General features: G+C 57.2%; 1 protein-coding gene across 1 annotated transcript in view; it reads left to right on the forward strand.

Moving 5' to 3' along the window:
- The window catches only part of ARHGAP22 (Rho GTPase activating protein 22), a 144,229-nt gene extending 133,297 nt beyond the window's left edge, over nucleotides 1-10,932 (forward strand). Inside the window, exons 8-11 of the mRNA XM_063087771.1 lie at nucleotides 4,437-4,510; nucleotides 5,035-5,156; nucleotides 6,867-7,758; nucleotides 10,704-10,932. Coding sequence (XP_062943841.1) covers nucleotides 4,437-4,510; nucleotides 5,035-5,156; nucleotides 6,867-7,758; nucleotides 10,704-10,932 — 1,317 coding nt within the window. The remainder of the gene's footprint in view (nucleotides 1-4,436; nucleotides 4,511-5,034; nucleotides 5,157-6,866; nucleotides 7,759-10,703) is intronic.
- Nucleotides 10,933-15,835: the final 4,903 nt, after the last annotated feature.

Consider the following 15,835-nt stretch of genomic DNA (forward strand, 5'->3'; position numbering starts at 1 on the left):
GGAGCATCCTGCTCTGTGTGTTGTGGCGGGGGGTGTTGGAGCATCCTGCTCTGTGTGTTGTGGGGGGGGTGTTGGAGCATCCTGCTCTGTGTAGTGGGGGGGGGTGTTGGAGCATCCTGCTCTGTGTAGGGGGGGGTGTTGGAGCATCCTGCTCTGTGTGTCGTGTGGGTGTTGGAGCCTCCTGCTCTGTGTAGTGGGGGAGGGTTGGAGCATCCTGCTCTGTGTGTTGTGTGGGTGTTGGAGCCTCCTGCTCTGTGTAGTGGGGGTGTTGGAGCATCCTGCTCTGTGTGTTGTGGGGGGGTGTTGGAGCATCCTGCTCTGTGTTGTGGGGGGGTGTTGGAGCATCCTGCTCTGTGTGTTGTGGGGGTGTAGGAGCATCCTGCTCTGTGTAGGGGGGGGGTGTTGGAGCATCCTGCTCTGTGTGTTGTGGGGGTGTTGGAGCATCCTGCTCTGTGTAGTGGGGGTGTTGGAGCATCCTGCTCTGTGTGTTGTGGGGGTGTTGGAGCATCCTGCTCTGTGTAGTGGGGGTGTTGGAGCATCCTGCTCTGTGTGTTGTGGGGGTGTTGGAGCATCCTGCTCTGTGTAGTGGGGGGGATGCTGGAGCATCCTGCTCTGTGTGTTGTGGGGGGTGTTGGAGCATCCTGCTCTGTGTAGTGGGGGTGTTGGAGCATCCTGCTCTGTGTAGTGGGGGTGTTGGAGCATCCTGCTCTGTGTGTTGTGGGGGTGTTGGAGCATCCTGTTCTGTGTAGTGGGGGGGATGCTGGAGCATCCTGCTCTGTTTGTAGTGGGCGGGTGTTGGAGCATCCTGCTCTGTGTGTAGTTCGGGGGGGTGTTGGAGCATCCTGCTCTGTGTGTTGTGGGTGGTGTTGGAGCATCCTGCTCTGTGTGTTGTGGGGGGTGTTGGAGCATCCTGCTCTGTGTGTTGTGGGGGCTGTTGGAGCATCCTGCTCTGTGTGTTGTGGGGGTGTTGGAGCATCCTGCTCTGTGTAGTGGGGGGTTGGAGCATCCTGCTCTGTGTGTAGTGGGGGTGTTGGAGCATCCTGCTCTGTGTAGTGAGGGGGGTGTTGGAGCATCCTGCTCTGTGTAGTGGGCGGGGGGTGTTGGAGCCTCCTGCTCTGTGTAGTGAGGGGGGTGTTGGAGCATCCTGCTCTGTGTAGTGGGGGGGGCTGTTGAAGCATCCTCCTCTGTGTGTTGTGGTGGTGTTGGAGCATCCTGCTCTGTGTGTTGTGGGGGTGTTGGAGCATCCTGCTCTGTGTAGGGGGTGGGTGTTGGAGCATCCTGCTCTGTGTGTTGTGGGGGTGTTGGAGCATCCTGCTCTGTGTAGGGGGTGGGTGTTGGAGCATCCTGCTCTGTGTGTTGTGGGGGTGTTGGAGCATCCTGCTCTGTGTGTTGTGGGGGTGTTGGAGCATTCTGCTCTGTGTAGTGGGGGTGTTGGGGCATCCTGCTCTGTGTAGTGAGGGGGGTGTTGGAGCATCCTGCTCTGTGTAGTGGGGGGGGGTGTTGGAGCATCCAGCTCTGTGTAGTGAGGGGGGTGTTGGAGCATCCTGCTCTGTGTAGTGGGGGGGGGCTGTTGAAGCATCCTGCTCTGTGTGTTGTGGTGGTGTTGGAGCATCCTGCTCTGTGTTTAGTGGGGGGGGGGGTGTTGGAGCATCCTGCTCTGTGTGTAGTGGGGGGGTGTTGAAGCATCCTGCTCTGTGTGTAGTGGGGGGGTGTTGGAGCATCCTGCTCTGTGTGTAGTGGGGGGGGTGTTGGAGCATCCTGCTCTGTGTGTTGTGGGGGTGTTGGAGCATCCTCCTCTGTGTGGGGAGGGCTGTTGGAGCATCCTGCTCTGTGTAGGGGGGGGGTGTTGGAGCATCCTGCTCTGTGTGCTGTGGGGGGGTGTTGGAGCATCCTGCTCTGTGTAGGGGGCGGGTGTTGGAGCATCCTGCTCTGTGTGTTGTGGGGGGTGTTGGAGCATCCTGCTCTGTGTGTTGTGGGGGGTGTTGGAGCATCCTGCTCTGTGTAGTGGGGGGGATGCTGGAGCATCCTGCTCTGTGTGTTGTGGGGGGTGTTGGAGCATCCTGCTCTGTGTAGTGGGGGTGTTGGAGCATCCTGCTCTGTGTAGTGGGGGTGTTGGAGCATCCTGCTCTGTGTGTTGTGGGGGTGTTGGAGCATCCTGTTCTGTGTAGTGGGGGGGATGCTGGAGCATCCTGCTCTGTTTGTAGTGGGCGGGTGTTGGAGCATCCTGCTCTGTGTGTAGTTCGGGGGGGTGTTGGAGCATCCTGCTCTGTGTGTTGTGGCGGGGGGTGTTGGAGCATCCTGCTCTGTGTGTTGTGGGGGGGGTGTTGGAGCATCCTGCTCTGTGTAGTGGGGGGGGGTATTGGAGCATCCTGCTCTGTGTAGTGGGGGGGGGTTGGAGCATCCTGCTCTGTGTGTTGTGGGGGGTGTTGGAGCATCCTGCTCTGTGTGTTGTGGGTGGTGTTGGAGCATCCTGCTCTGTGTGTTGTGGGGGGTGTTGGAGCATCCTGCTCTGTGTGTTGTGGGGGCTGTTGGAGCATCCTGCTCTGTGTAGGGGGGGGGTGTTGGAGCATCCTGCTCTGTGTGTTGTGGGGGTGTTGGAGCATCCTGCTCTGTGTAGTGGGGGGTTGGAGCATCCTGCTCTGTGTGTAGTGGGGGTGTTGGAGCATCCTGCTCTGTGTAGTGAGGGGGGTGTTGGAGCATCCTGCTCTGTGTAGTGGGGGGGGTGTTGGAGCATCCTGCTCTGTGTAGTGAGGGCGGTGTTGGAGCATCCTGCTCTGTGTAGTGGGGGGGGGCTGTTGAAGCATCCTCCTCTGTGTGTTGTGGTGGTGTTGGAGCATCCTGATCTGTGTGTTGTGGGGGTGTTGGAGCATCCTGCTCTGTGTAGGGGGTGGGTGTTGAAGCATCCTGCTCTGTGTGTTGTGGGCTGGTGTTGGAGCATCCTGCTCTGTGTAGGGGGTGGGTGTTGGAGCATCCTGCTCTGTGTGTTGTGGGGGTGTTGGAGCATCCTGCTCTGTGTGTTGTGGGGGTGTTGGAGCATCCTGCTCTGTGTAGTGGGGGTGTTGGGGCATCCTGCTCTGTGTGTTGTGGGGGTGTTGGAGCATCCTGCTCTGTGTAGTGGGGGGTTGGAGCATCCTGCTCTGTGTGTAGTGGGGGTGTTGGAGCATCCTGCTCTGTGTAGTGAGGGGGGTGTTGGAGCATCCTGCTCTGTGTAGTGGGGGGGGGTGTTGGAGCATCCTGCTCTGTGTAGTGAGGGGGGTGTTGGAGCATCCTGCTCTGTGTAGTGGGGGGGGGCTGTTGAAGCATCCTGCTCTGTGTGTTGTGGTGGTGTTGGAGCATCCTGCTCTGTGTTTAGTGGGGGGGGGGGTGTTGGAGCATCCTGCTCTGTGTAGTGGGGGGGTGTTGGAGCATCCTGCTCTGTGTGTAGTGGGGGCGGTGTTGGATAGTGGGGGGGGTGGAGCATCCTGCTCTGTGTGTAGTGGGGGGGGTGTTGGAGCATCCTGCTCTGTGTGTAGTGGGGGGGGGGTGTTGGAGCATCCTGCTCTGTGTAGTGGGGGGGGTGTTGGAGCATCCTGCTCTGTGTGTAGTGGGGGGGGGGTTGGAGCATCCTGCTCTGTGTAGTGGGGGGGGGTCTTGGAGCATCCTGCTCTGTGTGTTGTGGGCAGGGTGTTGGAGCATCCTGCTCTGTGTAGGCGGGTGGTGTTGGAGCATCCTGCTCTGTGTAGTGGGGGGGGTGTTGGAGCATCCTGCTCTGTGTTTTGTGGGGGGGGTTAGAGCATCCTGCTGTCCGTGGAGGGCCCTCCACCTGTGCTGACCTTGGTGTCTGGGAGTGGCAGGTGCGTCCTGAGGTGGGCCATGTTCATTCAGGGCCAGCTCTGCAGCTCTGGCCGCCACAGCAGGGGTGCTCCTACTCCACCCACCGCCTTCTCTCAGGCCCCACTCAGGCCACCAGGCCTGCTGGAAGGCCCAGAAACAAGGAGCCCTTTTATCTGTTTATATCCTGCCTCCTTCACAAAAGAATTTGAGACTGCTTCTAGGTCAGAGGGTCCAGCCCTCCTGCCTCCCTGCCCTGCCAGTGCAGCCTGGACCAGCCGGGGCGGGAAAAGGACTGTTTGCCCTCCCTGTGGCCTTGCTGGGGACGAGGGGTCGTTATCTAGCAAATATTTGTGCCTTGATAAGTGAGCTGAGCGCTGGCCTCGACATTCCTCTGAGGCCTAGCAGAGTTCACCCCCCACACCAGCTCCCTGAAAGTAAACCAGCTTCCCCAAGAGGCCAGAGCCTGGCCCTGGCCACTCCTCGGAGGGAGCGAGGCGGTGCAGCCTCTGGTCAGCCGGGGCAGGGCCCCTCTTCGCTTCCCCTCGCCTCCCCTCCCCCATCAGAGCAGGGCCCGGACCTTCCTGCTGATGTTTGAAATCCTGTTTCCCTCCTTCATTCCCAAGGGGACTCTGGAGTTGGCTAAACAAGTGAGCGACCTTCCTCAGGCCAATTACAACCTGCTCAGATACATCTGCAAGTGAGTGGCACAGGGCGGGGGCTGCCCAGTCCTGTGCTGGCTCCGTGCTCGTCACCCCGCATCGGGTCATCCAACCGCCCCACACAGCTGTGCTGAGTGTGGCTGAGCACACACCCTCTGGGCCTTCTGGGACCTCCACCACCCTGTCGCCCTGGGCATCTGCTGCTGGACCACAGGCCTTCATGTGCCCTCGTCCTCGGCACTGGGAGGGCATGCAGGAGTGCCCCTGACCCGGCCTATTCCTGGGGACCTGGGCCTTCCAGGCATCTGCCTCCACAGTGGGCGGGAGAGCCTCACAGTCTCCTCCTTCCACACTGAAGACAGGTGCTTGTCCCAGGGACCTCTGCTCCTGATGGCCCTTCCAGAGCCCTGGAAAGCTCTTCCCTCATCCAAGCCTGGCAGGGGTTACTGGCTGTGGCCAGCAGCTGTGGGAACCTGTGGACGGTGGGGTGGGGCAGGGTGGGGCATGGGAATTGGGCCTTGGAATCTGTCTCTTCACCAGCTGCTGCCTCCTTCCTTTCCAGGTTTCTGGATGAAGTTCAGTCCCACTCGGATGTCAATAAGATGGGTGTCCAGAACCTGGCGACCGTTTTTGGACCTAACATACTACGGCCACAGATAGAGGACCCAGTGACCATCATGGAAGGTAATGGGGAGGTGTGCCAGGTGGCACCGGGTGCCGCTGGGGTCTGGCCTCATCTTGGTCTGGCCAAGTCTTCGGAGCCACTCCAGCCCAGGCCTAGGCCAGCAGGAGGGGTGGCTAGGGGGGCACTGTCTCTGTCTCTAGGGACTTGGCAGGAGTCCCTCTTGACCTCACCTCCTCCCACCCCATAGGAACCTTACCCTATGTCTGTAGCAGTGGGTCACTAGATGCAATTAGAATGTTCAGCGTTTGCTGGGAACGAGAGAGATCAGCATCTTTGCCCTTGAACACACACAGACGTTTTTGCTTTACTTTTATGATTAAGTAATTGTCATAGTTTCCGGATGTCTGAGCTTTGCACATCATGGGGGATTTCTCTTTGTGATAAATAATGATAAAATGATAAACAGGCAGCAACAGCAGCTGCTTTCAGTGTGCTCCTAAGTGCCTTTTTGTATCACCTGATTCCACTCTGCACAACCAGCCTGTGCTGGGGAAATTGCCCCATTCCACAGAGGAGGCTGGTCAGCCAGACTTACTGAGGGGCCGGGGCGGGCTGGCGCGGAAATGTGTCCGCTCTCACAGGCCCTATGGAAGAATGTACCAGAAGGGGTTAGCGTGAGAATCGAGTCTCTGCAAACAGGAAACCCACAGCCGAGCAATCAGGGACTCCTGAGGTCCCCGCTCAGGAGTGACGAGGCTGGCCGGGATGGGGGCCGAGTTGCCACTCCTTGCTGAGCGTGACCGTGGGGGAGAGGCGGGTGTGCTGAGCGGGTGTGGAGCCGTTTGGTTCCCTGGGCTGAGGGTGTAGCCCCTGGGGTGGCGCTTGTGCTCAGGCCCCCACTTGGCCTACCCTGGCTGGGTGTCAAGCCGCAGGGCCCCTGAGGCCAGGAGAGCCCCAGCTCCTGCTGCCTGGTTGCAAAAACTCTGGGGCCAGCGCTTGCCCACCTACTTCACTGAGTTCCTGCTTCACCTCGTCTTTGGCCTAAGAAATCCCTTGCGTGATTTTTCCCGAGATTCCCGGTTGCCTTCACTGGGAGAGTCGACCCAGGCACCCCAGCCTCCCTACCGCCTGGCAAAGCCTCCCCAGCCTCTGCTCTTTGGTTGTGGGTCAGGGGGATGAGGCTGTGGGGTAGATACTGTGGTTCTTCCCGCCTGGTCGCCACCTCAGGAATGCAGTCCCCAGAATTAGGGTGCTACATCTCCAGGAGAAGGGGGATTGTGTGCGTCTGTGATTGTGTGACCCAAGACAGCTCTGCTCCCTGTCCCAGAGCCCTGTGACACCCCGAGTGTGGACAGTTGGGCACAGCCATTGTCAGCAGCACAGAGGATGACATGGGGCAGCTGAGAGGACTCTCACATCCCCGGTGCTGGTTTCCAGTTTCTGCCTGCAGCCTGCACATCCCGCAGCCTTGATGGGCGTCGTGCCAGCTGGATGGAGTGGGTGTGGGCAGGAGGCACTGGCTTCCTCCCTACTTGAGGCTCTATGTCTGAGGAAGGCCATTCTTGGGTACTGTCCTGTTTGTGACTGATTTGGAGGGTGTGTGGCAGTGCCTTCCTCCAGGCACCAGTGAAGGCTCCCTTGAGGAACAGCCTGGTCCCGGCTGCAGGGCCAGGCACGTGGGTCCGAGCCACAGCTCCCCAGTCCTGACTGACTTAGAGACGCTCACCGGGGCCACTCACAGCAAGCCCTCTCTCCTCTCTCCCTGGCAGGCACTTCGCTAGTCCAGCACCTGATGACTGTCCTCATCCGCAAGCACAGCCAGCTCTTCACCGCGACGGCCCCGGAAGGACCCACGTCCCCACATGGGGGTCAGCAGTGCGCCGTGGGATGGGGATCCGAGGAGGTCCCTAGGGACAGCCAGGGAGAGCCTGGTGACCCTGGTCTGCCCACACACAGGACCTCATCTCTGGACGGGGCCGCGGTGGCCATGCTCTCCAGAACCTCTCCCATGGGTCTGGGTGGCCGGTGCAGCCCTGCTGCCACCAGCCCTGGGAAGAAAGTGCAGACTCTGCCCAACTGGAAGTCTTCCTTCTGGCAGTCAGGGTCCCGGTCGGGGAGCCCGAAGGGGGGCAGCTCATCCCTGGAGGTGCCCATTATCTCCTCCAGTGGGAACTGGCTCATGAATGGACTCTCCTCTCTGCGCGGCCACCGCCGGGCCTCATCGGGAGACCGGCTCAAGGACTCAGGGTCGGCCCAGAGACTGTCCACCTACGACAACGTGCCCCCGGCTGGCCCCTTCCCCAGCACTGCCAACGTGGCCAGCATGGCGTGGTCCGGGGCCCCATCCTCGGGAGAGGCCTCGGCCCGCGGCTCGCTCAGCAGCTGCACAGCCTGCAGGGCCAGCGACTCGTCCACGTGCAGCTCCCTGCACACTGAGTGGGCCCTCGAGCCCTCTCCACTCCCCAGCAGCAGCGAGGACCGTGGGTCCCCAGACCTGGGCCACAGCCTGGACGCGGTGGGCGTGAGCAGCAGCGAGCCCAGCGACCCAGGCAGCCCTGGCCAGGACTACACCCGCCGCTGCCAGGCTCTCCAGGGCCTGGTCACGGAGCTCAGGGCGGAGCTGTGCCGGCAGAGGACTGAGTACGAGGCGAGCATGAGAAGGTAAAGGCTGTGGCCGCCTGGCTGCTCGGGCTCACAGCGCTGGCTGCGCATCTGCCTCCCCACCTTGCGGCCTTGGCTCTGGAAGAAAGCCCCCGGGAGGCAGGGCTCAGCAGCCAGCCCCTGGAACAGCCCTTCCTGGAGCACGCCCAGGACATGGCGGGGGGTTGGGAGGGATCCCCTATCTGGGCAGGTCCGGAGCTTGCAAGGCTGGCATGCAGCTGGCACTCCATAAGTGCCTGTGGAAGGCATGGGCTGCAAGCATGTTATCCCGGGCAGCTGGAAGGGCCTGAAGCCAGAGCCTGCATGGAGTCGTCTGTCAAGGAGGAGGGTCCTGGGGTCTGTACTGTACCTGCAGCCCAGGCGCTGGCGTGGGAAGTGCTCACGTGGGCCCCAGGCCCCAGGTCAGCCTGGTGGGGATGGGAATTTGATTTGGTGCTGTGCTGAGCCCCCTGCACACCCTCGTGGCAGGAGGACGTTGTGCCGCACCCTGAGGCTTGCAGATGCGCTCCTAGGTGGGCCCTGGTTCCACCCTCCTACCAGGGTGCGGTGCTTTCCCTTCTGCAGTGAGGAACCTCGGGCTCCTGGAGGCCACGTTCTCCAACTGAGGTCAATGGCAGGCGGCGCTGGAGAGCACACAGCGCTCCTCTCCGCATCTCTGGCTTTTTAGTGCTGGTGAACCCGGGTCCCACACACAAGCGGGGGTTTTGGCGGCCTGGGGGCTTCCTTCGTCCATCAGTCACTCCTGCTTCTCATTCAGAGCTCAGGTTTGCACAGTGAGCTGGAAGGGCAGCGTTGGCCCTGTGGCTGTGCCAGCAGCTGTCTCCTGGGCACGGAGAGTGCCGGGTGTGTGCAGGCGCCACGCCTGTGCTGGGGAGAGACAGGAGAGGGACTTCAAGGGTAGACGGGGAAGTCACGGCAGGCAGTGCCCGAGCCAGCTCTTGAAGGACCGATGGGATCGAGCTGAGCCGAGGAGAAAGGAAAGAGCACAAGTAAAACCCGCGGTATGAAATTGTGGGGAAAACGCACAAATACATGTCCTGGCTGGGAACTGACCAGGCAGAAGTGACTGTCGAGTCCCCTCTAGAGATGCAGTGGAAGGTGAAACTGCCAAAGACAGGTCACAGACAAACCTCAGGGTGTGCGGGAAGTACGAGGGGACTTCAAAAAGTTTGGGGAAAAATAGAATTAAAAGGTGGTAAGAATCTTCCCACGACATCTGTGAAGTGCTCTCGTGTTACTGTATGGAAAGCTGTCAACAGACGGCTCCCAGGCTCCTGTCCACTTGGGGACCGCCTCCCCTTCTGCGTTCCCAGAGGCTTGGTCTCTCAGGGGAGATGCAGTGTTGGTGGTGGTGGGCTCTGGGCAGGCCACCTGGGCTCCTGGCCTGTCCCATGTCCCTGGCGGACTGTCTGGAATGGAGGGTCTCCGAGCACAGGAAGGAAGGCGGGGTGGGGGCGTGTGGCAGGACCAGCTCTCTACCCTGCCTCCCCAGAGTTCGGACCCCTCCCCGGGCCCTGGCTGGGGTCGGCCTGCTTCTGGAATTCCTCAAAGAGCATCTGATATTTGTGTAGTACCAGACACTGTGCTAGATCTGGGGACACAGCTGTGACCAAAACTCGCTGAACTCTGCCCCCATTCTTATGTGGGGGCAGCGGAACAGAGACCATAAACAAGATAGATTTTTAAAAATGAGGGCACGTGGGAAGGTGGGTGGAGGAGAACGAGGAATCAGTGTGGAAGGAAGGGGAGCCAGAGGCGGCAGGGCAGGGCTGGGGCCCGCTAGCCTGGGCGGTGCTCCGGGTTTTATCCGGAGGGAGATGACAATGGGATTAGAAGGCACTGGAGGGTCCTGCGCACTTCCATCGCTTTGACAGGGCACCTGGCTGCAGGGCTGTGGGAAGCTCAGACCCCGTGTGGGTGAGTGGCACAGACCAAAGGGGCAGCAGTCGAGATGGGAAGAAGCAGCCAGATGCTGAACGTATTTTGAAGGGAGAGGCAGTGGGTTTTGCTTACTGGTCAATGCACAGATTTGAGAGTTGCCAGAACGTAGATGGGGTTTAGAGTCTTGACTCTGGACGAAGTCGCTCAAGGCGTGGCATAGAGAGCACGACGACAGGCAGGCCCGCAGTCTTCTCCCTTTGGGCTCATGATCAGCTGGAGGCCCGCACCCTGTCCTGGTGGGGTGGGGACGTGACTGTGTTGTGCACATACACAACGCTGCAGATACTGTGCTGTGCACACCTCCTCTTCCTTGCTCCTGGGGACTGTCATGCTCTGAGGCAGGGTTACCCTCCCAACCTTTGCACAAGGCAGTGTAAACCTCCACAGAGGCGTGGGTGTAGGTTCTGTGGGGGCACAAAGGAGTGCTGCTGTGACCTGTGGGGAGGACCAAAGGAAGTGTCACAAATGGGGAACATTTGAGCTGGGGCATGAAGTCCACTCAGGAAGGGACATGACCAGTCATACGGGGCTTCCTGCAGGCACAGTGTCTGGCGTGAGCTCGGGGACTGGAGTGAGGAACAGTGGGCGGGAGGCAGGGCACGAGAGCAGAGGTGCGGGGATGGTTTGCGCCCCCCTGACTTTGCGGGAACCTGTGCTGCTGTCAGCCATCTGGCAGGTGGTCCCTCAGTGGGACAGGTGACTGGCGGTGGCTGGAGGCACAAGTGGTGTTTTTATTTTAGTGAGAACTCAGGAGGCCTCCAGTGCTGAAAGTGCACTTCTTGGTGGCATTTTTGGATCACAGGCCATGGGGAAGCCTGGCTTGGTCAGGGTAAAGTGTCAGGTTCTTGGGAGGAGTGGTTGGGGCCCGTGAGGTCCCTCCCCTGCACGGGCCAGGCCTAGCCAGCCGCCCCTGTCCTGCCGTGGGCACAGCAGGCCGCATCTGCCTGCCTGGCGTGCCCAGTCACCCCAAGCCTGAATCAATGTCTTTCTTCTTGATTTTTAAGAATCGAAGAAGGTCATGCTGATCTGAGACAGCGCATGTCCCGGTTAGAAGAAGAGCTGGACCAGGAAAAGAAAAAGTACACCATGCTGGAGATAAAGCTGCGGAACTCGGAGCGGGCACGGGAGGACGCGGAGAGGAGGAACCAGCTGCTGCAGAAGGAAATGGAGGAGTTTTTTTCCACCCTGGGAAGCCTGACTGTTGGGGCAAAAGGCACCCGAGCCCCAAAGTAAAAGGAGCAAAAAGCTCACTTCCTGCCCTGTCTGCTCGTCTCTCCCGTCAGCAGAGCTGGCCTCTGGCCACAGGAGGAATCAGAAGCCTCTGTAGCTTGAGCCGGGCCACCAGCGGGGCCAAGCGCCCTGGAGCCAGCTGGAGAGAGAGATCCTGACACTCCTGTGGGGACCGTCAGGACCCCATACCCCCAGGTGGGATCCCGACGCTGCTGCAACTATGCAGGGCCTAGAGCTGCAGCCAGCCCCTCACCCAGGAAAAGCCCCAATGCCACCAAAAGGCATGGCACCCAGGATTGGGGCGGCCACCAGGAACAGTTTGCTTTCTCTATTAAATCTGCTCTGAAAGCACGTGCCTCGTTAACTGACTCATTGTTTATGCGCAGGCAGGGCTGGGAGCCCCTGGGGTGTGCCCAGGTGGGAAAGCACAGGGCCTTCAGAAGAGGGACGGGAAGCTCCCTGAGGAGCCCCCGGCTTTGTCACTGAAGAAGAGGTAAAATTTGAAACTAGAGCTGTACCTCAATATTTCCATAACATTCAGTTGCATGTTAATACCTTTGAGCCTCTGTTAAATGGGATAATAATGCTTGTCTTTTCTCTTATTCCTCAATCAGTCATATCTAAATTCTATAACTACAGTTCCTTTGTTTTTAATCTAAGAAGAAACTTTCCTGTGTAGGGAAATAAGTCAGCAGAATCCTCCTCACACACACTGTTGCTGTTCCAGCGTCATGATGGAGAGAAAAGTGTACCAAATACACCCTCCATAAAGCTCACCAGTATCCTTAATGCCCTTATCTTGGAAACTGCTCCTTCTGTCTCAGTATCTTGATGCTGTTTTCTGATGGCAGTACCACACCAGTATGTCCATTTGTATGGCCACACGTGTGCTGGAATTATGCAAATCTGTGCACTTTGAGCTCCATCGTCCACGCCCGAGGCCAGATGCCTTTCCTCGCTCCCTTCCCCTGAGCCAGCTGGGCCTCTGCCGCTGCCTTCTGTCCTGCGAGGTCCTCTGGGCCATCCTCCATGACCTGCCTCCCTTTGGTTGGCCCTGGCTCTGCTCCGGGGCCAGAGCCTGTGAGTCGGTGTGGCCTGCTTCTGCACCCTGGGCGAGGCACAGGGTGGATGTGGCACGTGTCTGCAGGAGAGCTGAGCCAGGCGCCCCCACCTCACGCTGGCCCCCAACCCCCTTCTCTCTTACAGACACCCCATGACAAGTGCCATCCCCTCCCATCCACACCCCTTCACCCTCTTCCTCTAGTTTATCCTCAGACTTCAAGGCTCTGTTAGGGCAAATTCCTCAAGAAAGCCTTTCCCCACACAGCCCACTCAGCTGTGCCTCAGAGGCCACCAAATCAGTGGCCTCTGAGCACAGCAATGCCAGTGCCACTGTCCTTCACCAGCTCCTGCCCAGTGTCCATACACATGGCCTCTTGCTACCCCTGCATAGTAACCCAGTGTTTTTTGGGGGGGATGGTGTCACCAAAGCTCCTCAGTTTCTTGCCACTGTCTCTGGAGAAGTCATTCAGTCCTAACCACCCATCTGTCTAAAGTGAGGTATAAACTGTGACAAGCCCTGGCCCATTAAGATGGCCAGTGCTTGAAATGCCAGCATCTCGGTGCTCCTGGGAAATGCTCCTTCCCCACCTTGGAGCGCACGCACGCCGATGACGTCTCCAGGTCTCCGGTTGCTCACCGGGGTCCTCGCCCACCACGAGGCCGGTGCCTGCCCAGGGCCCTCCGCAGCCTCAGCGGTCGGGGGCTGCTGGGAGCTCTGAATGGGCCAGTGGAGCGCTGCATCCGTCCCCTGGGCCCTGGGCCCACTGCCCGGGCCCACTGCCCGGCAAGCCCGCCACCTGGGTGACTGGAGCTTTCCCGAAGGTGAAGCACGGCCCTCCCTCTACCCAAGAAGAGCACGAGGCCACTTTTACTCCTCACAACAACCGTGTGTGACAGGAATGGGACCCGTTGTCTCCAGTCAGGAGAAACTGAGCTTGGAGAAGTTAGGTGGGAACACCAGTATATATATATGCTAATACATATACAAATATGTGTTAAATAAATAATATGCTACTGAGTTCCCGCACCACACTCCTGGGATTCTGCCAACTTTGACTTGGAGAGAAAAATGCCACTAGGTTATCAAAGGAGCAGAGTAGACTGAAGACGTTTCACATGATGACAGGGAAGTTGTCTGAATTGTTTTAGCCACTAGCACTGTCACGGGCTCAGCTTCCTGCCAGGTCCTTGATGGAGACTAACAGCTCCCGCACTCCTGAGCCACGTCTGCCACCTGCAGGCACGGCTAGGATCTGCAGATGCACTTTTTATCTGAAAATTAATTTGCAATATTCAGTTCTATTCTCAGGTCTCTATGTAACTAGCGCTCTCCATCCTGTCTGTAAAACAGCTGACTTCTGACTGTAAGGCACAGAGGACCACAGCTGACCCGTGCTGGGGGCTCTGGCCTAGCACCCCCACCCCCATCACTTCTGCCCTCCTTGATTGAGTTACATTCACCAGACCTGTTCCCAAACCTGTGGATTCCAGTTGTACCTGTTCTTGCAATAATTTAAAATTAAGTAAACCAATAAATTATGAACATGAGCAGTTAGGGAATTAAATATCTAAAAACCTAATGGAATGCTTCAGAAAGACTCAGTAGAGGCAAGTTGCTAAAAATATTGTCAATTAAGTAATTAAGTCAATCAACTAATTGTTAATTAGGTAATTAATGAATCAACCATGCAATAGTGGAAAATCAGCAAAAATCTAGGATTCTGCTCTCAGATTGCTTCAAAAGTGTTTTAAAATTTGTGTTTGACTTTAAAGAAAAAAACTGGAAATTTTAAGTCTCAAATGGGAAAACAAAATAGGAGTTGGCTTGTATTAAAAGATTGACAAATGAATGTACTTCAAAAAAAAATTAGAAGACAATTTCGAGTGTTTGTACGTGTGTATGTGAGGTGGGGTAGGGAGAATTCCTTGTTTTAACTGGCTTTTGAATGATGAAACAGGAATAAACCGTATTCATTTTGTGCGGTTAGAGTCCAGACTCCACGTGTCCATGTGTCCTCGGCCTGTGCGTATTAAATGGCGTCAGTAACAATGTGTTTCACGAATCCTCTCCAACTCCTTTTGATGCAGGAGCCCGGTCCCCTGCAGAGCCCTCCCAATATCCTAAGTAGCTCTGTCATGAAGAGACGCACATCCTATGTGTTCCCAGTCAAGCAGCCGTGACATTGCCCCACACCACTGCTGCTGCCCCTCCACACGCCTGTGTCCATCAAGAACCACCACCTTGGTCAGAAATGTCCCTTCCCACCAGGCACATTGTTACTATTTCCATCTCCCACCAAGCCCTGTGACAGATGAACCCCATGGGGCTCTCAAAATGTGTCATGGTCTGTGATAAAGTAGGGAGAGAATGCCATGGAAAGCTTTCCGGCACAGAGCAAAGAGCTCGGGCTTGTTCTGCCGCAGCTGTCAGGCCACTGGGAAATTAAGCTCTGTGGGTCTCAGATCCTTCATGTGTAAAATGCGGATAACCTCACAGAACGGGTGTGCGCCAACAGGTCTAAGCACTTTGCATGCATATCTCATTTACTTCTCAAGCCTGTGGGTGACACCGTCCTTTGCAGTTTACTAAGGACATGGAAGCACAGAAAAACTAAGCACCTGGCCCACAACCCCACACAAGTCAGTGGGGGAGTCTGGGTTCAAGGCCAGGCAATGTGATCTCAGAGCTGGCATTCTTAACCACTAGTCCACATTAAAAGATGCTGGCTTGGGCCGACCCCGTGGCTCACTCTGGAGAGTGCGGCGCTGGGAGCACAGCGGCGCTCCCGCCGCAGGTTCGGATCCTATCTAGGGATGGCTGGTGCACTCACTGGCTGAGCGCGGTGCGGGCGACGCCAAGCCAAGGGTTACGGTCCCCTTACCGGTCACAAAGAAAGATGCTGGCTTGATACAGCATTAACATGCTCTGAGAGAGGTTGTGCTCAGGATGCGACATGAGTGCCATAAAAGAGGCTCTAAATCAGATGGAGGGCAGGGGGCCGGGGAAGGATCCCTGATGGAAGTAATACTGGAACTCAGTTTTGTAATAACATTAGGAAACACCTACGTAAAGGAGGAATAAGAAATGTAAGAATGTGAGCTGATGTGTGTAGCTCGAGCAAAGGATGTGTGTGTGTACACAGTATAGCGGAGGCAGACGGAGGCTAGGAGGCCAAGACTGGTGGTAGAGGTGGGATAGGCTAACTTAACCTTTATGCTTTAGGACAGGATTTCCTCACCACATATTACACCCACGGCTCTCCATTCATGTAGCGATAGAGGGAGTAAGACTGTAAGCTCACGGCTTCCACAGAACTTACATTCTAATGGAATAAGACATCATAAAAATGTAAACAAAACATAAACAAGATGCATTCAGTTTATAATACGTGCTCTGAAAAAAGATGATTCCAGGGGGCCTATTTTTGATGGGTTGGTCAGGAAGTCCTCTCTGAGATGACACTTGAACTGAGACCTAAAGGGTGGGGCCCATGCATTCAACAAGACAGCGCCAGGCAGAAGAGGTGGCATTGCAGCGTGAGTGCTGGTGCCCTTGAGCAAAAAGAACCTAGGATGGAAAGGGCTAGAGTGTAGATGGCCCTGGGGAGAGCTGGCAGGGGTCAGATACCTTAGGGGCCCATCACCCATGGTAAGAAGTATTTTTATTCTAAGTGAATTAGGGAAGAATTTGAAAGCTTTTGGACAGAACCCTGGACCTTGGTGTTATCATACCACGCTCCACACAACTGAGCTAACTGGCCAGCACCTGACTTGCATTTTAACAAGGCTCCTTTGGCCAGTGGGTGGAGATTGGATGAATTTAGGCAGTCAAAAGCAGATGCGG

The sequence above is a fragment of the Cynocephalus volans genome, chromosome 2 (genome assembly GCF_027409185.1).
Source record: "Cynocephalus volans isolate mCynVol1 chromosome 2, mCynVol1.pri, whole genome shotgun sequence".
Lineage (NCBI taxonomy): Eukaryota > Metazoa > Chordata > Mammalia > Dermoptera > Cynocephalidae > Cynocephalus > Cynocephalus volans.